General features: G+C 36.7%; 1 protein-coding gene across 2 annotated transcripts in view; it reads right to left on the reverse strand.

Annotated features, from left to right (window-relative positions):
• Nucleotides 1–25,197, reverse strand: part of Wwc2 (WW and C2 domain containing 2) — a 221,514-nt gene that overhangs the window by 33,786 nt on the left and 162,531 nt on the right. For both annotated transcript variants that reach the window (XM_063234691.1, XM_063234692.1), the window contains exons 12-16: nucleotides 23,020–23,149; nucleotides 21,837–21,917; nucleotides 21,651–21,737; nucleotides 18,104–18,296; nucleotides 16,322–16,486 (exon numbers count right to left, since the gene is read on the reverse strand). In XM_063234691.1, the coding sequence (XP_063090761.1) occupies nucleotides 16,322–16,486; nucleotides 18,104–18,296; nucleotides 21,651–21,737; nucleotides 21,837–21,917; nucleotides 23,020–23,149 (656 nt within the window). The remainder of the gene's footprint in view (nucleotides 1–16,321; nucleotides 16,487–18,103; nucleotides 18,297–21,650; nucleotides 21,738–21,836; nucleotides 21,918–23,019; nucleotides 23,150–25,197) is intronic.

Raw genomic sequence — 25,197 nt, forward strand, 5'->3', positions numbered from 1 at the left:
AATTCAGAAAATAGCCATTCAAAATATTTTTGAAGATGTACTTCTCTTGCAGAAAAGCCTCTTACCAAAAAGAAAACTATAGACTTGGCTAATGAAGTATCTTAAGAGTTTGTTCTCCCAAATATGTAAGGAAGAAATAATGATTATTTTTTAAAAAAAATTACAGATATTAAAAGGGAGAATTATTTCCTAACATATTATAAGGCTTCAAAAAACCTGAATGCACATAAATGAAAAGCCCCTGAACAAAAATCAGTTAATCAAATCTAGCAACATATATAAAAAATGAAACACAAAGATCTCTGTTTTATTCCAAGAAACCAAGGGCAATTTAACACTGAAAAGTTGGTCAATGTGTAACTTATCTCATTAAGAGACAGAGAGAGAATAACCACAATTTTTAAATGTGTTTATTAGTGCCTATTAAAATGCAGCATTGAATTTCAATGCAGTATTTCCACATGCATATATTTAGATCATATCCACACACCCTATTACCCTCCCTTGTACCCTTTTCCATCTCTGTTTTACTTTCACATCATCTTTTTTAGATTCCACATACTAGGGAAAACATGGTACTTGTCTTTATGAGTCTGGCTTATTACATTTAACATGATGATCTCAAGTTTTATCCACTTTCCTGCAAATGACATAATTTCATTTTTCTTAATAGCTGAGTGGTATTCCATTGTGTGTTTGTCCATGTGCGTGCGTGTGTGCGGTATACTACATTTTCTTTATCCATTCATCTGTTGATGAGCAGTGAGACTGGCTCCAATCTTGGTTACTGTAAATCATGTGCTGCAATGAACATAGCTATTCAGGTACGCCTACAGAACACTGGTTTTAGTACTTTCAGGTATATATCAAAAGGTAGTATAACTGGGACAATGATAGATAAAATAGATAAAAATCTATTTTTAGATTTTTGAGGAACCTCCATACTAATTTCCATAGTGGTTGTACTAATTTACATTCCCACCAGCAATAATGAAATAGTTCCTTTTTCCTTACATCTTTATCAACATTTACTGCTTTTTTGGCATCTTGACTTGCATGAGATGGAGTTTCAATGTAGTACTGAATTGCATTTTCCTCAATGGCAAAATTTGAGTATATTTTGTTGCATGTTTTTCTTATACTTATTGGTTACTTGTACTCCTTTTGAGCAGTGCCCAATTCATTTGTTCACTTATTGACTAAGCTACTTGATTTTTTGGTAAGTTTTAAAAGTTCTTTTTATGTGCTAGAACAGTGATGGCAAATCTTTTTAGAGCTTTCAATGATAAACAGCTAGCAATGGCACATGTGCCACAGGTTTGTCACCACTGCCCTAGATTTTAATTCTCTGTTGGAAAAGTAGCTGGCAAAAATGTTCTCTCATCCTGTGAGCTGTGTTTTTTACTCTATTGATTGTTTGCTGTGCAGAACCTTTTAAATTTGATGTACTTCCATTTGTTGATTCTTAGCACTATTTTCTGTGTTACTGTACTCAGGAAGTCTTTGTGCCTATGACTTTAAATATTTCTATTATGTTTTCTTTAACAGTTTCAAAGTCTTAAACCTAGGTCTATAAAATATCGTAACAAAGAAAGACAAGTAACCTTGTGGAACACACCCACACATAAGTATCAAAGGTGATAGTAAAGCATAACTGGGAAAGCAGTTTTTCAACAAATGAAGCTGGATCAATCAGCTACTATAAGGATAAAAAGGAATCGTGACCCTTACCTCATACCCTATGCCAAAATTAATCTCAAATAGATTGAAGATGCAAAATGGAAAATAAAGCCTTTGTAAGACAACTCAGGAAAACATCTTCATGACCAAGGTAGAAGCAAATAGTTCTTAATTAGTAAAGAAAAAGCATTAACTATAAAGGGAAAAATTGGTAAAGAAGACATCAATAAAACAATTTCCACTCACTAAAAGACAACACTGAGAAAAATGTAAAAGACATCAAATAGAAAGATATATTTGTATAAAGTACTTTGAGTATATTCGTATCTACAATTAAGAACTCCTAGCAAGCTTTAAAAAGTATAATAAAAAACAGATCAAATCTTGAATGGACATTTGCTAAAAGATGACATTCACTTAGCAACTAAACATGTTCCCTAAGCAGAGAAATGCAAATTAAGAATACAAGTTAGTGATAATACATCTATCCAAATAGCTAAAATGAAAGAAGATAGACAGTATTTTTACCAAAAGGTACGTACAAGAATGTTAATAGCACTGTTCACAATAACCTGCAAGTTAGTAAAAACTCAAATGTCTATCAGTAGTATAATGGATAAATTGTGATATAATTATATAATAAAATACTACCTCATAATCAACATAAATGAACTATAATTATAGTTTATGACAGAAGACTTGCACAAAAATAATACCCAGTATAAGATTCCACTCATGAATATACACTGAATAATTCCCTAATGCAAAGTTCAAAGACAGATAATCTAAGGTGAGAAACAGATTGGGTTTAGGGGAGGCTGGTAATGACTGGGATGGGGCAAAAAGGAGATTTCAGAGTGATGATAATATACTTACATTTGACCTGGATAGTATATACATGGATGTGTTTGTTTTGTGACAATTCTCCAGACTAATCACATAAGCTCTATGTATGTTATTATAAATCTCTCTATACTAGTGACATTTCTATTCTCAGACAAAACACCCTATTACCCACAATTTAAAGTAGAGATTTACTTTGGCTCACAGTTTTAGAGGTCAGTCCATTTTTAGATGGCTTCAAGGAAGAAACAGCATGGTGAAAAATTATAGTAGAGGAAAATTGAAAATTAAAAATTATGGGCTGGAAGTGGATATTGTGAGAGAGGGAGGAACCTAGAAAAAGAATACACTGCTCTAGGTCACTAACCCCCCTTCTGATAAGGCTCCACCTTTAAATATCACAGTTAACTTGAACTCTGATAACACACTGGTAACCCACTGATAAGTAACCACCCTCATGATCCAATTACCTCCCAAAAGCCCCATCTCTGAATATAAAACTTTTGAGAGATATTTGAAATCTAAACCCTAACATTCTGCCCTTGGCCCTTAAAAGAATCACATCCATCTCATTATGCAAAATGCATTTATTTTATCTCTAAGAGTCATCAAATGTTAACAGGTCCAATAATGCTAAAAAGGCCAAGTCTAGAATCTTCACTGAGACTCAAGGTAAACTCTTTTCTATGAACCTCTACTAAAAAATGAAAAAGTTAAATACTTCCAATATACAATGAACATTTGTGCTAACACACATTTGGAACACCATGGAGTCATGGTGGCATCCACTCAGATTTCAAAAAGTGGGCCTAAAAAGCCAGAAGCCTAACAGGGTAAAGCATAAAGATATGACGAGGAAGCCAAAGGTACAACAGAGGTCCCAGGAAGTTGGAGATGTCACAAACATTGATGTCTGCTGAGGAAAACTAGAGTGAACATTTCCACTTCAACCGGGGGAAATAGGGGAATAGAAAGCAATGGGAATAAAGCAAACTGGAAATCCAGCAGATCAACATTAAATTCTGTGTATTTATGCATAGTACCAGTGGTTGTGATATGTGAACTCCAAAATGCTTGAACCACCAAGCCCCTATGGCAGTGATGGCAAACCTTTTAGAGAGTGCCCAAAATGCCACCTAACACCCACTCACTTACTGCAAAGTGCCAATACTGCAATTAAACCTGAATACTGATATTTTAGTTTAGAAAATACAACTCATACATATTTTGTTTTAGAAAACAATTAGCATGTGTGCCATAGGTTCAGCACCACTGGCCTGTGGCAATGCTCGTTGTGACACTAATGTTTTCTTTCTTGGGTTAGTTCAGCTCACTACCTACAGTTTTTCTTTCTTTTTTTTTTTGGATACTAATTTTCTGTATTATTCAATTTTCCATTGCTGAGAGAAAATAGTGGATACCTATAATTTAAAGGAGAGGTTTATTTTGGTACAGTTTCAGATGTTCAATCCACATGGTTGACTCCAAGGCAGAAACAGCATGATGAAAAGAGATGGTAGAGGAAAGATGCTCACCCAATGTTGGTCAGGAAGCAGAGGAAGTGAGAAGAAGGAAGGAGACCAGGGTAAACATACACCATTCCAGGTCACGTTCCCAGTGACCTTCTTCTTTCAAATAGGCCCTATCTCTGAAGAACATAGTTACAAACTCATTACTGGACTAATTCACTGATCAGTATAGCATGGATCCTTCATGATCCAATCACCTTTTTCTATCTCTGCACATGAGGCTTTTGAGGACATTTAATCTAAACCAGAATACTCTCCATCATTCCTTTCGATAAAAGAGAGTGAGATTAGGATAAAAAGATAAATGTATTATACAATATACAAGATAAATGTATTATACAATAACACTATAAAACAGACCTAACAAACTTACTTTTTACTGATCGCTGAGACAAAGTACCTGAAGCCCAAAGTTGGGAAAGGAAAGGTTTATTTCTTACAGTTTTTGGAGGTTTTAGTCTATACTCTGTTGGGCTCCAAGGCAGGGTGGCATGGCAGGGCCGCAGTTCATGGCGGCTGCAAACAGCAAGGCAGAAAGCAGCAGGAGTGAGACACACCTTTTTTTTTTGCTATTATATTACATCCTGGTTCCATGATAGGCCAGTGCAGCACTCATAGCCCCAATCCAAGCGCCAGACAATGAACCAATCACAAATGTACAATGTAAATGCATAAGGCCTGGGGCCACCAAAATAAACCATGACACAAACAACTACAGAACATTCCATCTCATGATCGCACAATATATTACATTGTTTTTCTAGAGCACATATGAAATAGTGTCTAGCATATAGTGAGCCATAAAACCAGCATCAATAAATTTAAAAGGGCTTAAATCATAACAAATATGTTTTCTGGTCACACTGAAAAGAAACTAACATTAACAAAAGGAAATATATAAAATCAATAAATGTATAGAAAGCAACACTTTGGAAGTAACCAAAGAATAAATCATAAGAAAAATTAGAAAGCAATTTGAGGTGAGTGAAATAATATGTATCACAGCAGAACTTACAGGTTACTGTTAAAACACCTACATGAAGAATGAAAGGGATGTAAATGTAACTCAGTAGTAGAGTATGTACTTAGCATATGCAAGACCCTGAGTTTAAGGTCCAGTTCTATAAAAGCAAACACAATTACTTATATTTTTATCGTTAGGTACAGTTGTAGACATCTGTAATCTCAACATCTAGGGGAATGAGGAAGAAGGATTGTGATTTCAAGACCAGCCTGGGCAACTTAGTGAGACCACGTATCAAAATAACAGGGGTTACATATAGCTCAGTGGTAGAGTACTTGCCTACCATGCAAAACGCTCTGAGTTTAATCCCCAGTACTGTAAAGTAGAAAGGAAAAAAAAAAAATAAAATAAAAATGCTGAAACAATAACTAACTATGAGAAGTTCCTGAAGGTGGAGATCAATTGCATGTGTAGGGCTAAAGCAAGGCTGGCCTTGAGAAAGGGAGAGCCCAAAGCAAGCCAAGTAAACAAGCTGTTCCATCTCCCAGAACAGGAGGTGCTCAGGCAAGCCATACAAAATTACAAAGCAGAAGGGTTGAAATTGACATGAACTTCCCTAGTGAATAAATAAAGGCACTGCTGTGGTGAGCAGTTCCTTTCCTCCCATTAGGACAGAGGGCTCCACCTGAGCTGAGCTTTCTGTCTCTTATTTGTATTTCTCTATCCTCTCATTCCCATTCCCTTCCAACACCTAGAGCTACAGTTGCAGGCAGTATCTCACTTTCTACCTAAAGAAAAAAAAAGCAGAAGAATAAAATAAGGTCAGTCATAAGAAAGGAAATAATAAATACCAGTATGGAAATTTATAAATTAAAAAACAGAAAATTACTAGAAAAAAAAAAGAGAAAGCCAAAGTTGGTTCTTTGAAAAGAGCAAAAAAGTTAATAAACCTTTACCTCAACTGATCAAGAAAAGTAGAGAGAAAGCTTATGTTACTAAAACTCAGAATGAAAGGAATTCACTATTTACCTAACTGATTTTAAACTAATTATGTGAAAATACTACAAACAATTATACATTAACAAGTTACATAATATAGCAGAAAGCAGCAGGAGAGTGAGACACACCTTTTTTTAATATATTGAACTCCTAAAAAGACAAGTACTGAAACTGACCAGAAACCATATTCTAAAATACTTATATTAAGAGATTTTTTTTGTAAACCAAAAATCCCCCCCTAAAAAAAGTCTAGCCTACATGATTTCACTGGCAAAATCTACCAAACATATGAAGAACACCAATTTTTCTCAAAATCCTCCAAAATACAGAACTAGAGGAACATTTCCTAAGTCATGCATGAAGCCAGAAATTACTCTAACATCAAAACCAGACAAAGCCAAGTGTGCTGGTACAGGCCTGTAATTTCAATGCTTGGACGGCTGAGGCAGGAGGATCATGAGTATGGCTATAATAGCAAATTTAAGGCTACCCTAGACTTTACAATGAGATCCTGTTTCAAAAAACCAGAACAATAACAAGCCAACTAAACAAAAACCAGATAAAAAAATCACTGAATAAGAAACTATGAATATATTCATAAAAATCCTCAATGAAATACTAGCAAATCTCATGAGTAAAATAAAAAAGATCCATGCTATAACCAAGTAGGATTTATCTTAGGAATGCAGGATTAATTTGATATCTGAAATTCAATTAATAAATTTTATCAATTGGAGGACAAGAATCACATGACCATATAAATAGGTGGAGAAAAAGCATTTGACAAATCGGACACATGTTCCTGATTTAAAAAATCCTTAATAAACTGAAGAATGATATCTGCATCAATTTGATAACGCATATTTGTGAAAAATCCACAGCAAAAAACATACTTATTGGGGAAAATTTCCTCTCTAAAATCAAGAACAAGTGAAAGATATCTTTCCACCTTATCTTTCAATACTGTAATGGAAGTTCTAGATAAGACAAACAGGCAAGAAAAAGAAATAAAATGTTCAACTATTAGAACCAATAAATGAGTTCAGCAAGCTTATGGAACACAAGTAGACAAAAATCAGTTATAAATGAATGATATAAAAATGCAATGATAACACAGTTCTCTTCATAATAATATCAAAAGAATAAAAATACTCAGAAATAAACTTAATAAAAGTAGTGCAAACTTGAGCACTAACAATTATAAAACAATGTTGAAAAAAATGAGATAAGTAAATGTAAAGATATCCCATATTCATGGATCAAAAGTCTTAAAACTATTAACATGGGGGGGGAATGAGAATTATTATTTATTAAAATTTCAATTTTGTCTTTGCATTTGCAAAGGATCCTGAATCGCCAGAACTTTTTTCCCCCAAAACAGGTTCTTTTATATATGTATTGCTCAGTCTGGACTTGAGCAACCAGTCCTCTTGCCTCAGTTTCCCAAGTAGCTATAAATATAGGCACATGCCACTCTGCCCAGCTCAAAACAAACTTGAAAAAGGAAAACACAATTTTTGATTTCAAAGTGATTACAAAGCTATAGTAATTAAGGCTATAAAGGTACTGACAGATGTATGGATTATTACATGTCGATGTACGGATTATTCAAACAAATGAGAGTCCTGGCGTGTAAACCCTCACACAAAGGTCAACTGATTAATTCAATGGTGGAAAAGGTATTTTTTTTCACTACATATTACATCCACATAATACATTCTCATATCACACATGTAAATAACTCATGGATCAGAGATCACATACATGAAAGACTTTAAAACTCTAAGCAGGTACAGGAGAAATCTCTGTGATTTTAGGTTAGGCAAAGTCTTCTTTGATATAATACCAATAAAACAAGCAGTAAAAGAAAAATACAGAAAAAGCACACTTTCATCAAAATTTAAAACTCTTATGCTAATGAAATTAAGGGGGTGAAAAGACAACGCACAAAATGAGGGCAATATTTGTGAATCATTTATCTCACACAGAACTTGTAAGAATATATAAGAGTACTTTCCTGCATGTATGAGGTCCTGGGCTCGACCCCCAAGACTGCAAAAAAGAATACACAATAGCAAATAACCCACTGCACCAATAAAACAGTTTCTAGTCCCTCAAAGTATATATTCAAAATAAATGAAACTTATGGCCACACCAACACATCATACATGAATATTGTCAGCAGCATTTACTCATAATAAAAAAGTAAAAAGTAGAAGTCAAAGAACAGGATAACCTAAATGCTTTTTTTTTTTTTTTTTAAGGGTACACGCAATACAGAACTACAAAACAAAACAAAACAAAACAAAACAAAACAAAAAACCATAACAGTAAGAAATTACCTGCTAGTAGATTACACACTATTTTCTTGAAAATAGTTCCTCAAATCACAGTATCAAAGAACACAAGGTGGACATTCAAACAGGGAGACTGCAAACAGCTGTGTTCAATGTTCCAAAAACATTGATAAAGTCAGCTATTTAACACCCCCAAACACACTTGCTGTTATATCCGTTAGAGCTCTTTTTCTTTTTTTTTTTTTCCCCCTCTCTTTTTTACAACAAAATTTACACATCTTGGATTTTATTACTCCTTAGTGCTTATTACTTTCTTGGGGGGGGGGGGAAGAATACAGTCAAATATGGCAAAACAAAGCTGTCAGTCAATACCAAGGATAGACATAGCACATGGTGTAGAACAGAGTACAAGTTTATCAACAATGGTTATCAACGTTGTCCCTTGTTTCCTTAAAAAGAATTGTCTATCTTATTAGATATTATAAAGTTGGACAAAATAGTAGAGAACAAGACCAATAAAACTTAGGCATTGCAAACATTACAGGACTTCCAAAGAAGACAATAGTCAAACCAGAATGGGTATCTTAGTGAATCTTATTGTCTTCAAAGTAGTTGCCTATGTCTTCAAACTTGATACTATCATATAGAATGGAACAGAGTCTAATCAGTCAAAACAAAATCGTGGGAGTACTACAGGACTTCAAAACAGGTTAATAGGAAATCGAAAAGAGTTACTATTTATATATCCTAATTTTTTTGAATTTTTTCTTTAATTAAGACAAACATAAGAAATGACTAAATAATTTTTTTTTGAAACAATAAGGGGGAGATTGAGATAAAACAGGACATAACAATATAACAATAGAGGTCACAGCATGACTGTTTCAATAACCTAGTACTTCACCACCTTATAACCTGACTTAATAGTAGTTACCATAGTGTCCTTTTCCTTGAAATATTTGGGTAAAACTTCATATACTCTAGCTTCAAATATTTTCATATCAAGAAGCCCAGAATAAAGCCTTTCTAATTAATGAGTGAAAACTTTATAAGGCTTGAGGGCCACCTAATGGGGAATCATGATTACCACATATTTTTATATATTTGAATCATTGCTTACATTAGGGAAACTATTCGGTATTCACACATGCGAGATTGATTTATTTCACTTATGAGTATGGTCTCAAGCTGCGCCCATTTATTGATAAATATCTCAATGTGATCCTTCTTTATAGCTGAATAATACTCCATTGTATAGAAATACCACAACTTTTTTATCCATTCCTCAGTTGATGGGCACTTGGGTTGTTTCCAAGATCTGGCGATTACAAATTGTGCTGCTATAAACATAGGTGCACATAAATCACTGTGGTATGATGCTTTCAGTTCTTCTGGGAATATGCCTAGAAGTGGAATAGCTGGAATAAATGGGATTTCCAGTCCCAACTTTTTGAGAAATCTCCAGACAGTTCTCCACAAAGGCTGTACCAGTCTACACTCCCACCAGCAGTGCAGGAGAGTTCCTTTTTCCCCACAGCCTCTCCAGCATTTGTTGTCGGTTTTCTTGATCCTGGCCATTCTTTCAGGAGTGAGATGGTATCTCAGTGTGGTTTTAATTTGCATTTCTCTAATGACCAATGATGATGAGCATTTTTTCATGTATTTATTTGCCATTTGCATTTCTTCATCTGAGAATTGCATATTCATCTCAGATGCCCATTTTTGGATTGGATCTTTGAATTTCGGAGGTCTGAGTTTCTTTAATTCTTTGTATGTTTTAGACAAGAGGCCCTTGTCTGAGAGAGAGTTCACTAAAATCTTTTCCCAGTTTGTGGGTTTTCTTTTCACTATGCTGGAGATTTCTTTTGACATGCAGAAACTTTTTAATAAGAAGTGGTCCCAGTTATTGATTCTGGGAAGTATTTCCCGTGCGGTTTGAGTCCTGTTCATGAATTCTTTACCTACTCCTATGTCTCCAAGGTTTCTACCTATTTTGTCTTCCAATAGATTTAGTGTTTCTGTTTTAATATTCAGATCTTTGACCCATTTAGATTTTAATTTAGTACATGGTGATAGACATGGGTCTAGCTTTAGTTTTCGGCAAATGGAGAGCCAGTTTTTCCAGCACCATTTATTAAAGAGACTGTCGTTCTTCCAGTGAACCTGCTTGGCTCCTTTATCAAAAATAAGGTGGTTGAGTGTGTTCGTAGTTGTGGTTGTATCTTCTAATCTATTCCACTGATCTTCAGCTCTGTTTTGATTCCAATACCATGTTGATTTTACTACTGTTGCTTTGTAGTATAACTTCAAGTCAGGGATTGTGATGCCTCCTGCTTTGTCTTTGCTGCTTAGAATTGCCTTTGCGATTCTAGGTCTCTTCTGGTTCCAGATGAAATTTAGGAGTGATTTCTCTAGATCTATAAGGTATGTTGATGGTATTTCTATTGGGATTGCATTGAATCTGTATAACAGTTTTGGGAGAATGGCCATTTTCACAATGTTTGTTCTTCCTATCCATGAGCAAGGGATGTCTTTCCATTTTCTGAGATCATCTTCAATTTCCTTTTTCAGTGTATTATAATTTTCACTGTATAAGTCTTTCACTTCTTTCGTAAGAGTAATTCCTAAATATTTCATTTTTTTGCTTGCTAATGTGAATAGTCCAGTTTCTCTTATTTCCCTCTCTGTAATTTTGTTGTTCGTGTATAGGAATGCTATTGATTTCTGAGTATTGATTTTGTATCCAGCCACATTACTGAATTTATTTATTGTATCTAAGAGTATTTCAATGGAGTTTAGGGGGTCTTCTATGTAGAGTATCATGTCATCTGCAAACAATGATAATTTAACTTCTTCTTTTCCTATCTTTACCCCTTTTATTTCTCTTTCTTGCCTAATTGCTCTGGCTAGTACTTCCAGTACTATATTAAATAGGAGTGGTCATAAAGGACATCCTTGTCTTGTACCCGACTTTAAAGTAAAGGCTTTCAATTTTTGGCCATTTAGTATGATGCTGGCTGTTGGTTTGTCATAAATGGCCTTTATTATATTGAGGTAAAGACCATTTATTCCAATTTTCTGTAAAGTTCTTATCATGAATAAGTGTTGGACCTTATCGAAGGCTTTTTCTGCATCTATAGAGATGATCATGTGATTCTTATTTTTGGCTTTATTGATATGGTGGATTACATTTATTGATTTGCGTATGTTGAACCATCCTTGCATTCCTGGGATGAATCCCACCTGGTCATGGTGTATAATCTTCTTGATGATTTGCTGGATCCTATTTGCCAATATTTTATTGAGGATTTTTGCATCTGTGTTCATTAGGGAGATCGGTCTATAGTTCTCTTTTATAGTTGGGTCTTTCTCAGGTTTTGGTACTAGAGTAATATTTGCTTCCAGGAATGACTTAGGAAGGATTGCTTCCCTTTCAATTTCATTGAATAGTTTGAGGAGTGTCGGCATTAGGTCTTCTTTATATTTCTTGTAGAATTCTGCAGTGAATCCATCTGGGCCTGGGCTCTTCTTGGTGGGCAAGGACCCAATTACATTCTCAATTTCATTAGCAGAGATTGGGTTATTCAACAGTTTTATATCCTCTTGATCTAGCTTTGGTACTTCATATGCTTCTAAGAATCTGTCTATTTCTTCTGTGTTATCAAACTTTTGAGAGTAGAGGTTTTCGAAATAGGTGTTGATGATCCTCTGTATTTCTATTGGGTCTGTAGTGATTTCTCCTTTTTCATTTCTTATTGCATGAATTTGAGCTTTTTCTTTCCATTTTTTAATAAGGTTGGCTAGGGGCTTATCGATTTTATTTATTCTTTCAAAGAACCAACTCTTTGATTCGTTGATTCTTTGGATTGTTTTCTTAGTCTCTATTGCATTGATTTCTGCTCTGATTTTTATAATTTCCTCTCTTCTTTTGGCTTTGGGCTTGACTTGCTCTTCTTTTTCTAGCTGTTTGAGGTGTAGCATCAAGTTATTTATTTGTATTCGTTCTGTTTTCCTGATGTGGGAACTCAGTGCAATAAATTTTCCTCTCAGAACGGCTTTCATTGCATCCCACAGATTCCGGTAAGTTGTATCTGCATTTTCATTTTCTTTTAGGTATTGTTTAATTTCTTCTTTAATTTCTTCTGTGACCCACTGATTACTCAAGAGTGTGTTATTTAGTTTCCATGTGTTTGCGGAATTTTTGCAGTATCCTTTGTCATTAATTTCTAATTTCAGAGCGCTATGATCCGATAATATGCAAGGGATGATTTCAACTCTTTTGCATTTGCTTAAATATGTTCTGTGAGCTAATATATGGTCTATTTTAGAAAATGATCCATGTACTGCTGAGAAGAATGTGTATTCTGATGTTGTTGGGTGGAACATTCTGTATATGTCTATCAAACCCATTTGTTCACAGGTGTGATTCAGTTCTGTTATTTCTTTGCTCATTTTCTGTCTGGTTGATCTGTCCCTTGGTGTCAGTGGTGTATTAAGGTCTCCTGTTACAATTGTGTTACTGATAATTTGAGTTTTCATTTCTGTTAATAATTGTTTTATATAACTGGGTGCTCTGGAGTTTGGTGCGTATATATTTAAGATAGTTATCTCTTCCTCTTGGAGTTTTCCCCTTACGAGTATGTAGTGACCTTCTTTGTCCTTTATGGTCATTGTTGGTTTAAAGTTCACGTTGTCTGCAAACAGAATGGCTACTCCTGCCTTTTTTTGGATTCCTGCTGCATGAAGAATTGTTTTCCATCCTTTGACTTTCAGTCTGTGAATATCTTTCTGGGTTAGATGGGTTTCCTGTAAACAGCATATGGTTGGATTTTGTTTCTTGATCCATTCTGCTAGTCTGTTTCTTTTGATTGGTGCATTGAGACCACTTACATTAATGGTTATTACTGTTAAATGCTGGTTAATTGTAGGAATGTTATCTCTCTGCTGTTGCATCTTTATCTTTCGGTTCTGTTTAATTATTTGCTTTGCTTAGTGGTTTTTTCCTTTGTGTATCTAAACTGTCTTTCAATATTTTTTGCAGGGTTGGTTTGGTGTTCATGAAGTTCTTCAGCTGTTCTTTGTCATGGAAGTATCGTATTGCACCATCTATTTTGAATGATAGTTTTGCAGGATATATCAGTCTTGGTTGGAAATCATTTTGCTTTAGGATCTGGAATACTTCACTCCATGCTCTTCTTGACTTTATCGTTTGTGCTGAGAAGTCTGCTGTGATTCTGATAGGTTTTCCTTTATAAGTGATTTGTCTTTTCTCTCTGACAGCTTTTAATAATCTATTCTTGTGTTGGATTTCTGGGATGGTGACTATTATATGTCTGGGTGTAGTTTTATTTTGGTTATGACTGTTTGGAGTTCTATATGCTTCACTGATCCTGATGTCAGTTTCTGATCTCATGCTTGGGAAATTTTCAGCTATTACTTCTCTAAATATCCTCCTGACATCCTTCATGTTGTCTCCCTCTCTTTCATTAATCCCTATCATTCTTATGTTATTCTTCTTTGCATCATCTTGCAGTTGTTGAATTGTTGTTTCCTGGTTCCTTGTTATTTTCAAAAGATCTTTCCTTTCCTGTTCACTAGCTGCAATCCTGTCTTCAAGGTCTGAAATTCTATCTTCACTTTCATTAAGGCGGTTTTTACAACTTTCAGTGGAGTTTTTTATTTCCTGTATATCTCTGTGCATCTGCATTATGTATTCTGTTTGTTTCTTATATTGCTCGTCTAGGGATTCTATCTTTTTGTTTAGTTCCTCCAATTTTTTATCTGTGTTTTCTTTAGATATATTTAGAATCTCTTTCATTTCTTTTATCATTTCTTCTTTTATCTGGGAGATTATTTCGAGTTTGAATTTCTTTAAAGCTTCCTGGAGTTGCTTGTCAATTTTAGTGGCTATTGTGTCCGATATATGAGGTGAATGGGATATATTTTCTTCTATATACATCACTCCTAGGGTTTCTTGAGATGGGCTGGAGGTTTGAGGTTGTAATTTGGTCTTTCGTTTTGTCATTTTCCTATATTTCTGTGTTTCAAGTGTTATTTGAAAGCTTCCTCAGGATCTGTTGAAAATCCCCTTCTATGTTTGGAGCTACTGGGACTCTGGCGCCGCGCTACTCCAAGCCATTAGGCCTACAGAACCAGTGGCCCTCCTCTGCCTGCTCAGAACTCCGCAGTTCCAGACAAGCTGGGCCTCAGGGACACTGTGCGCCCACCTGCCCCTTGGAAGCTCCACAGTTCTTCAATCGCAGCCGGGTTAGGGTACTCACCGCAGGCCGCAGTGCTTCAGGAACCTGTGGACCCTCCCTGGTTGCAGAGATATCCACAGTCCTCCAGACACGCAGAGAGGCCGGTGAGGGCACCCCAGATCTGCCCAGCTCCTCCTCTGCAGACCTATGGCCAGGCGCGGCAGCTAAACAGGCTGGGCTAGGCTGGTAGTGTGGGCCAGCCCACCTATCGGGAGCTCAGCAGGTCTCCAAATGAAGCCGGGAATGGGGAGGCTGATGTGGAAGCCTCAAACCCACCTCTCCCCTTCACTGCACCTGGAAGCCTGAGGGAACTCCAGCAGACTGGGCGCAGATATCCAGAGTCCTCCAGACACGCAGAGAGGCCAGTGAGGGCACCCCAGATCTGCCCAGCTCCTCCTCTGCAGACCTATGGCCAGGCGCGGCAGCTAAACAGGCTGGGCTAGGCTGGTAGTGTGGGCCAGCCCACCTATCGGGAGCTCAGCAGGTCTCCAAATGAAGCCGGGAATGGGGAGGCTGATGTGGAAGCCTCAAACCCACCTCTCTCCTTCACTGCACCTGGAAGCCTGAGGGAACTCCAGCAGTCTGGGCGCAGAAATCCAGAGTCCTCCAGACACGCAGAGAGGCCAGTGAGGGCACCCCAGATCTGCCCAGCTCCTCCTCTGCAGACCTATGGCCAGGCGCGGCAGCTAAACAGGCTGGGCTAGGCTGGTAGTGTGGGCCAGCCCACCTATTGGAAGCTCAGCAGGTCTCCAAATGAAGCCGGGAATGGGGAGGCTGATGTGGAAGCCTCAAACCCACCTCTCTCCTTCACTGCACCTGGAAGCCTGAGGGAACTCCAGCAGTCTGGGCGCAGAAATCCAGAGTCCTCCAGACACGCAGAGAGGCCAGTGAGGGCACCCCAGATCTGATAACCTAAATGCTTATCAACTGATTAATGGATTAAACGAGCTGGTACATGCGGTAATAAAATACCCCTGGAAATAGAAAGGAATGAAATACTAACACTGCTATACTATGGTTATACTTTGAAAATATTATGTAAGTGAAAGAAGTCATAAAAGAGCAAATATTGTATTATTTCATTTATATAAAATGTCCAGAATAAGTATATTGATACAAAAAGAAGATTAATGATTGCCTTGGTAGAAAGGAGTTATAACCAGGAATGACTGCTCATGTGAACCTCTTTTTGAGTTGATAGCAATCTAAAATAAATTTGTACTCAGTAACAATATCCACAAATGCTGAACCAGCAATAAAGGGCCTCACAAAGTACCTGGTAAATTTCTGATCTATTGAAGTTTGACTTAGTTGCAACAAACTTTTTAATATAAAAATACTTAGGGATATTGATGCTACAAACGGAAAACTGACATTGTTTGAGATTAATAATTTAAAACTTGAAAAATAGGAATGTCAAATGTCAGATGTGTAAGTGAACAATGGAATCAAATATGAACACAAAGTACAAAAATGTAAATTTAAATCAAAAGGTTTTTTATGGTCATGTAAAACAATAAAGTGTCCACATGAGCTTGTTTTTATGGAAAAAGATGTGACCTTTTAATAAATCATACTTGAAACAAAGATGAGAACTATATTCTTTTCTTTTTTCTTTGAGGCTGAGTAAAAAGAGTAAAAACAGGAAAGGGAGAAAAGAAAAGATAGCGAAAGTGAGTGAAAAACTGTTGGTCTCTTAGCATACTACATTTTACATTACACTATTACTTAAGACTTCATTTGACTCACCAAATCTACAGAATCTACTAATGGCTGGTTTGATTGAAATACAGAGTCCTCACTTTCTTCTTCATTCTTTTTGCAAGGCATTTGCTTGGAAGGGAGCAAATTATACCACAGAGTGAAAATCTCTTGGGAAAACGGTAAATCTGCCAGGCTGATCTGAGTTCCAGCCTATAGGAAATGAAACAAACAAAAGAGATGATGATGAAAGAAAATCAAATGTTTAAATTAGTATTTGTTCTCTCTAATATCATAAATATTATTAGGTGAGCTTACTTTTGGGGGGAAATGCAATACTCATGATATAAAGCACTGTTTTGTTTTGTTTTTTTTCTGTTTGTTTTTAGACCTGGAGATGGTTTTTACTTAGTTGTGACTCAATAATAAATAAATCTCAATCTAAAAACCAATCCTAGGATTCTTTTGTGAGATACAATTTTGCTCACACCCAAAGACCAAGGGAATCACATTCAAATGGAATAAATTACTAACCCTAAACCACAGTACTTTTTATGTTGTGCCATGAGCATGACTTATTACTCATAAAAAATTACTACCCACTGGAAAAATTTAAAAATAAATAAAAATTCCACTTTGGTTCTTGAATGACAAAGAAGAAACAAAAATTTTTCTTTGGATATATAAGTTTGGATATATGTCAAAATAAAGTTAAGGTTAAAGGCCTTTTATATTCCTCCATAATACACATAGCCAGAATTTAAATTCAACTGTACTATACTTTAAGAGGCTATCAATTAACTTATTTAGTAACTTTATTGATGGCTCTCATGTATATTAAATAAGATACCTATTACATTAAAGCCTGTCTGATAGTCTAACAAATCTACTTTTGCTTCTTTCTAAGTTTATTACTAGACCATATTACAAATATTTTTTCAAGTGAAGAAAAGAAAAAGATTAAGAAGAAACCTACCACACTTTTAAATTTTGTTCATCATGAAAGGGGTGTGCTTCCTGTTGGACTGCAGAAAAAAGCTTGGCTAGAAACTAACATTGTTTCTGACCACATGAGCCCACCTCCACATGCCTTCATTTGAACATCCATGTAGCTTTACTCGTAGGTGATGGCTTTACTGATTACCATGCACAAAACTATGTTATACTTACTATTAATTAAGTACAATGTTCTCTGCTGTGGCATGTAAACGTCATATTGCACTAAACAGTAACTTTAACCTATAAACTCTTAATACCATGCCCAAGGAAACTGAGATGAATAAAGGAATCATATCCTCAGTATACTGCTAAATTTTAACTTGTAACAGTGAATTGTGTGTGAGATGTCTTTTTGATATCTGACTCCATCACTCATGAGGTGTGTTACCATTTCTAAGCAGCTCTTTATCTGAAAATAGGGAATGATCACACCTTTCATAATTGATCTTTCGTAAAATTACTGTGAGGATTAAAACAGGTAATATATATACAGCACTCAGCCCTAGGTTCAGAATTGGGCCTAATAAGTATGCTCTCTAGTAATGATCATAGCAGAGATAAAGATTCTGTAATCAAAGGGTAGAAATACAAAGCCAACCTTTATTTAAAAATTATAAGTCATAAGCAGATTTTAAAGACCAGGAATATGAGAAACAACATATGTCATTATTTTGGGGAAAAAGAAATAAAATAACTGGTAGATGTGTCCCAAGGTGTTGGATAAATTCACAGTGATTTCAGGGCTGGCAAAACAGCAACCAGACAATATACTTCTCAGAATATCTGATCATACATGTTATCTGAAAATGGCATTTATATGAAGAATCCTACCAGGCATTCTTCCCTGTGGTGTTTACTGACAGAGCAAAGATCAACTCTCAGTGTCTTTTGCTGCAAGGCTGTTTGGGAAATGGCCATTCTGAACACATCATTGAGCAACACAAATTCTGTGGGTGGATGGACTTTTGTTCGAAATAAACAGCTAACATCAGTTGAGGAAGGAAGAACAGCAACCCTAAAATACCTGTAAAGAATAAGAGTAAAATGAATCTCATAGGTACTTCAAAATTACAGTGGATTCATAGCTATCATTTGCAATTATCTGCAGAAAGAGAGAAAATGAGGGAACAAGAAGTTTATTATTAACTGAAAGCACTACTGCCATAATGGGTTGGCACTCAGCTGCAAAGATGCCTGCTCTTAACCCACCCATGCCGACTGTGCCCCTGAGCATGCAACAGCCCAGCCTGCCACTCACCACGGGACTGCAGCAAAGGCATATGATAGGAAAGTGAAGAGGAAGAAAGTCCGTGGGGCAGACGAATTTAATGTCCCACCTGCCCCATGTACAGCAAATTCCAAAATTAGTTATTTCTGAGCCTGGGAAGGCAGGGACACACTAAGTAGATACTGATGACTTTATCCCAAAGAATCCTCATCCTGAATATTAAACAAAAGATGCTGATGATCACTTCCCAGGAATGGAATACATTATCCTACTAGAGAAAAAGAAAGGCTAAGTAGCATATTGTTAACAAAATTTAAAACAGATGAAACAGTAGTTCAAAATATGATCTAGCATCTCTGAAGTCACAAATACAACAAACTCTTAAGAGTTTCATGCTTTGTAAAATTCAAAGGAAGAGTTACAGAAAATAATAACTCTGAATGCTACTTTAGAGTGAATTTTCTGAGCACACATAATGTGAGAACTTGCAATTCTTGGAAACAGCATGCAGTATTTTCCTTCTAATCTCAGAAAGAGAATATCCACTAAATCTTCTGCCTGTCTCCATTTTCCAAGCTTGTCTAATTCATATTCTAAAACATGCCTTTCTCTAATTAGAAAACCTATAAATTCAAATGCAAACCTAAGGAATGTCACATTATTTTTTATTTTATATCAACATTAATTATGGAGGTTTAGCATTAAATATCTGGGGAGCACTGGGCCACTGATATTGATTTAAGACCTCACTAAATAAGGCATAGCTCTCCCTCCCTGGGAGGCTGGAAGCTCTAACGAAGACTTCATGGAAAAGCAGTAAGCAACAAGTATATTAGACAGTTAAATGGAAGAAGAAATTTTCTGTTCCTCCAGCCTTCAAGTTTATTGTTATCAGTGGCCTAACCACTGAAATCATCTCAAAATATTTCCACATCAAACAAGAGCAATTTTACATGATTCAGACACAAAGGCAATGGAAAGCAGGTAGGAATGCTTCCCCTCCTATGCTGCTGCAGGGGAGGGCTCTCCAAAGAGGAACCAGACAAGCCATGAGCCATATTCTAAATACCACCGCTCTTGTCAACAGGCAAGTTTCAACTGTATTTGTCAGAAGTGTAACCAAAAACAAAGTCTTAAACTTGAGGGGGAAGAACATTAATAGTTTATACGAGCTGTCACTTTTAGCAGTGCCATTATTTAGGTCAAGGCCTTAAATATGGCTTTAAGAAAATGCTGCTATACATCTCAACAAAGTTTAGGTCAATTAGACAAGTAACTACAAACAGCTGGGGAACAGAACTATGTTGTATACTTATCATTTGGCTGAATACTACTATTGTTCCTGAACGACCTTGTAAGTCATCACACCTTGTGACTTCCTGAGGTTAGTGAGGATAACCATGATTGGTCTAGCTGAAGTACAAAATTTGGGCAGATGCACCCTCAGAATATGGGTTTAAAGAAAGTACATGTTCTTGGGCATTTTATAATTTTTTCTTGGACTTGTGAGTTGGGTCTTATTGCTTAAGAGTTGACCTCTGGCCGACTTATATTTTCCCTAATGTGCCTTATTAAAAGTCCATCAATGGGGCTGGGGATTTAGCTCAGCAGCATAAGCACCTGCCTTGCAAGCAGGCGGTCGTGAGTTCGATCCCTGGTACCAGTAAAAATGAAAAAGACAAAAAAAAAAAAAAAAAGTCCATCAACGCTCTAATACCACAACATATATACTGTAAGGGAGAAGTCACAAATAATATTATCAAGCCAGTCTTCTCTGAATACCACTGCTAGTATTTTTAATTTTAGGCCTGGGCAGCAGGTTCTTTGGGGTGACCAGACCAGTGCCACATTATGTCTTCTCTCTTTGCTAGTACCACTAATGACATGTGCTCCCTATGACTTGATATCAGGAAGTCTGCTAAGCCTATTCCCCTCCTAAATCCTATTCTTATCCAGTTTTGATGACTGTCAATAGATAGATAACGAAGTCAGGCGTGGTGGCTCATGCCTGTAATCCCCAGCACTTGGGAGGCTGAAGAAGGAGGATCATTGCGAGTTTGATGAGACCAGCCTGGACTACAAATCAAGCTCAAGGCCTGCTTGAACTGCATAGAGAGATCCTGTCTCAAGAAAAAAAAAAAGGTAACAGCTCTTTCAGTTCTGTTGCCTGATAAATAATCTTCATCTAGATATTTTTTCCTCAGGTCCAGTTTCTTTTCTGTGTGAACTAACCTAAAAATAAACTTTATGGCAAATTCCTAGAATTACTGCATTTACTGTATAAAAAGTCCTATTCATTGAGGAATTTACAATTAAGGAAAACATTGGCTCAATGCATACAGAATATTGGGAATCATGTCTCACTAGCTTTTTAAAATTTCTAAGCTCTGGTCTTGCCATGCTCAAAGTAGTACTAAGATCTACTTCTTCTACAAACCTTAAATGCAGAGTGGACAAATGCTGTTTTCTAAGTCAAAAGTGCTAAATTGAAATCTGCTCCTGTGTGGTAATTTCTAACCATGAGTTCTTAAGAGACTCACAGGGCCTCTGATTTTAGGAAGTGTGAATGGTGGTAAAGATCTCTAGAAATACGTGAGGAACAGTTCTGCAGCAATGGACTATACCATTCTGCCATCACTTCTCTAGGCTTCTTGGTTTGACAAAGTGAAATGATTTTAAGAAATAACTGGCTACAAGGAAATGAATGGTGGATGATGAAAACATACTCTTTCATAAAACATGGAAAAATTCTTGAAGGGCAACACTTTATGGATAAAATTTAACCACTTTATTTTCATGTAAAAGATAATTTCTCAAAGCATAGAAGTAACTACCATGCAATAATAAAAATTTTTATCTTATTTCAAGCCATCAGCCCCTGATACAACTTCACACAGGATTTCTGGCCAAAAAGGAAATAAAGAGTGTTGATTCTTATTTTTAATGAGGAATCAGTTAAACAAAAACCAAATTCCCATTCACCTTGCATAGTTTCCTTTTCTCTTCATCTTTATCTACTGTTGATTTAAATATGATCAGCCTTGCTGTCTTTCCCATACCTTAATTTGATGAACTGTTTGATCATAATGGAAATTATCTTCTGTCGAAGTTTCAAAGCACCTCAATTTGTTCTTCACTGATTTTACTTACACTTTTGAAGTATGAGGTATCAAGAAGGCATGCAGATTTCGGAGTTGTACTATAATCACCATGAAACTTGAACTTTTTGCATCATATCTGTCAAAAGAGAAGCTGAATGAAATAAGCAGTAACCACAAGCCACTGGTGACTGTACAGGTCTCTGAGACTGCTCCTCCTCCATGTACATTGTTTTACCTGAGTCCTATTTGCACCTGGGCAGTCTCCACTTCGGCTGCATCCTCTTCGCTATATGGAGCATCTTCCATTTCATTAGGCCTAGGAATGGGGCATAGGTAAACACTCAATTAATGGGGATAAAGGTTGCTATGGCTGCTGTTTGCCACTAAAACCTGAACAAACATCTAAATTAATATTATTTGTTTTTCTTTGTACTGTTTTAAAATTAATCTTATTGGCACTTCTTTATATAAAGACCGCATTCCTCATAGGAATGAGGAATTCCTACACATATCTTGATTCTACTTCTTTCCCCCATTGCCTTGAAGCTCTCTTTATTTATGAGGTTTGTTCCCATTTTTTCCTTCTTTTCCCTTTCTCTACCCTCTCCCTTATTCTCCTTCCTATTTGAATATCTTCTTCTTCCTTCCCAATATCTGTATTCCATTTTGGTTCTTATTTATTCTTTCAGTTTCTCACACAAGACAAATAATGTGATATTTAAACGTGTGTGTTTGACTTAATTCACTTAAAAGTATGATCTCAAGGTGCATCCATCTACCTAAAAAATGTCACACATTTATCCTTCTTCATAATACAGCAGTCCTTCTCTGTACATATAAACCACATTTTCTTTATCCATTCATCCTTTGATGGGGATCTGGGCTCTTCCCAAGATTTAGCTATTACAAACTGTGCTGCCATAAACATGGGTGCACTTCTATCAATAGCACTCTTTCACCATTCTGAGAAAATGATCCCAGCAGAAGTTTACTGTTTCAGAGGCTTCCTCCACCTCTTCAAGAAGAGTCTGCCTCTGAACTTGGGGAACAGACTTTCTGATGCCTGACCTTCTTGAGTCCTGCTAGGCTACATCCACACAGGAATCTTTGTGTGCTGAATAGGAATTAGCAAGTCACTCCAACTTTTCCACTAAAGTCAAGTCTTTAAAGTATTAACAAAGAGTCAGATGATCAGAGAACTCCCATCTGTTCAGCATTTCTGTGACTGATGAGCTATTTCTGGTATGTTGGAATTCACAATCACACCATTTCTGTAATGGCTAAGGTCCTTACTACTCCAGAGGGTGGACTAATAGTTATAGCATATTTGTAATATATAACACACAGGTCCGACTATTAAAGTTATAATGAGAAAGGAGATTTGGAGCAGCAAAAAAGCACCCTTGTTGGGTCCTTACTGTTTCATGGAGGCTTCATAGACCCCACTGTCTCCAGCTACAGACTCATCAGACACAGCAGCAGACACACATGCAGTTTTCTCTCCAGGCAAATGGATTACTCTTCTTTTAGGTAATGACTTTTCCACATCTAAGGAGGGGGAGTCACAGCACTGATTAGGAAAAGTTAATTATAAAATGCACATTTTGGTTATGCGAAATCCAAAGCATAGTTTCCCTATGAGAGTCAGGAAGTTACTACCCAAATCAACAGATGCAGATGTGTCAAAGTGCTATGACTATGAGAGTTCTGGGACAGCAATTATTTCAACAGTTACTTGAAAAAAAAATTATTTATTTTTATCCTGAAATATTTTAAGGGAAAGAACGCACCAATTCTTAATGATCCCCATCCTTTCCTTCAAGCATCCACAAATTATATACACAGGTGTGCGTGTGTGTAAGAAACTGTGCTTTTCTCAAATACTAGAGATGTTTCTATTTGGAGAGCTCCCAGCTATTCAAGGGAAAAAAGGTTTCTACCTCTTTGCTCTCTGCTTCTTTCCATATGCACATTCTCTGGCTCCTGTGCGACTATTCTAACAGAAATTAAAGAAAAAAACATCTTTGACTTACAGGAATTCGTCACTGGCTAATACCGTTAAAACAACTTTTTGTGCTACTGAATCTTTAGTACCAACTACCACTTAACTTTTATCTCTAACTCATATTCATACACCAGCATCCTGCAGTGAGCAAGGAGCATTCATTTAAAGCTGTGTTCAGTACTGTAATATGCTGCAAGCCTGCCGAGTTCTTTCATCCTGGAGCCAGTGAGCCAGCAGATCAGTATTGGTATGCATTTCGGACCCCTTCTGAGTCATGACTTTACATCTTGTTAAGATGTTTAAATTTTAAGGCTTCAGATTACAGAATGGATTGCTGCATTCTCTCTTTTATTTCTGGCAGTGGGAATGCTTTTTCCTTGATGATGAAGTGCCTTCTCTCCACCCACCCCTCTTTGTGAGGGGTGAAGGTGATGACATGATTTATTGATTACCCTCAGGAATAACCACAGCAGCCTGAAATTGACTTTGACAATGACAGAGACTGACTGTGGAAAGACTTCATAGTTATTCCAACTTCATTTCTGTCATCCAGCAGGGATTGGTGTTGGAGAGCAAAATTTATATAAAAGGGACTCAACTTCAGCTGTGACTTTGGAGCACTGAGAGATGAACACTGCCCCTCATAAAAAGCTATTCTCCTTCAAGAGAAGGGCAGACATACCCAGAACAGACTAAGCCTTGGAGACCTCAAAGATTAGTCTCCATGGCTAAATATAGTCTTTGAATTGTTTTCAGATATGAAACTAATAACTATCTGCAAACAAAGCTTTTGGATGTTTTTCCCTTTGGGTGACATTTTTTGCTGCAGAGGATCAAACACAGGGCCTTGCACATGCCAAGTAAGCACTCTACCACTAGGTCTATCCCTAGCCTCTGAGGTGACATTTAAAAAATAGTTTTCTAACACTTAAAAAGCTAAAACTATTTCACAGGAGCTTTGGAGACAGCCACATCCAGCCATGGCCCAAATTCATCAGCAGACATACTACTAGATTCCCATCAGGGTAAGGCATTGCCAGGGCAAGTAGGATCTGCAGGATAGGCACATGGGCCTCAAGATCATTACATGGGTGACAGCTTTTGGGCAGTTTTTTCACAATCGCTCCCCTGTCCAGTATCCAGCCTCATACACTGGGGCCTATCACAATGATGGAATGCAATAAGTATCCACCAGAACACAAAATATACAAAGGGCAAAGTCAGCTTGGCTGCTAAAGATGTGCAAGATCCAGGGCTGGGGATTTAGCTCAGCGGCATAAGGGCCTCCCTTGAAAGCAGGCAGTCATGAGTTCGATCCCCGGTACTGATAAAAAAGAAAAAGACAAAAAGACAGAAAAAAAAAAAAAAAAAAAGATGTGCAAGATCCTACATGTCCAAAGCAAGAAAAATGGCATAAAAAGCACTCTGCTTTTCCCTCTTCCCTGGTTCTTCCTTTCCTAACTTGTGATGGTTTGTGGTATTGCATTTAGCAGTGTTTGTATTACTTATCATCATCACGCGGTAACAACAATTGCCATGAAATGAGTGCAAATGCCAGGCATGCTTATGTACTTTCAATTCCCCACAGCAT

The sequence above is a fragment of the Cavia porcellus genome, unplaced genomic scaffold (genome assembly GCF_034190915.1).
Source record: "Cavia porcellus strain 051 isolate PalLab524CR breed Dunkin Hartley unplaced genomic scaffold, mCavPor4.1 scaffold_24, whole genome shotgun sequence".
Lineage (NCBI taxonomy): Eukaryota > Metazoa > Chordata > Mammalia > Rodentia > Caviidae > Cavia > Cavia porcellus.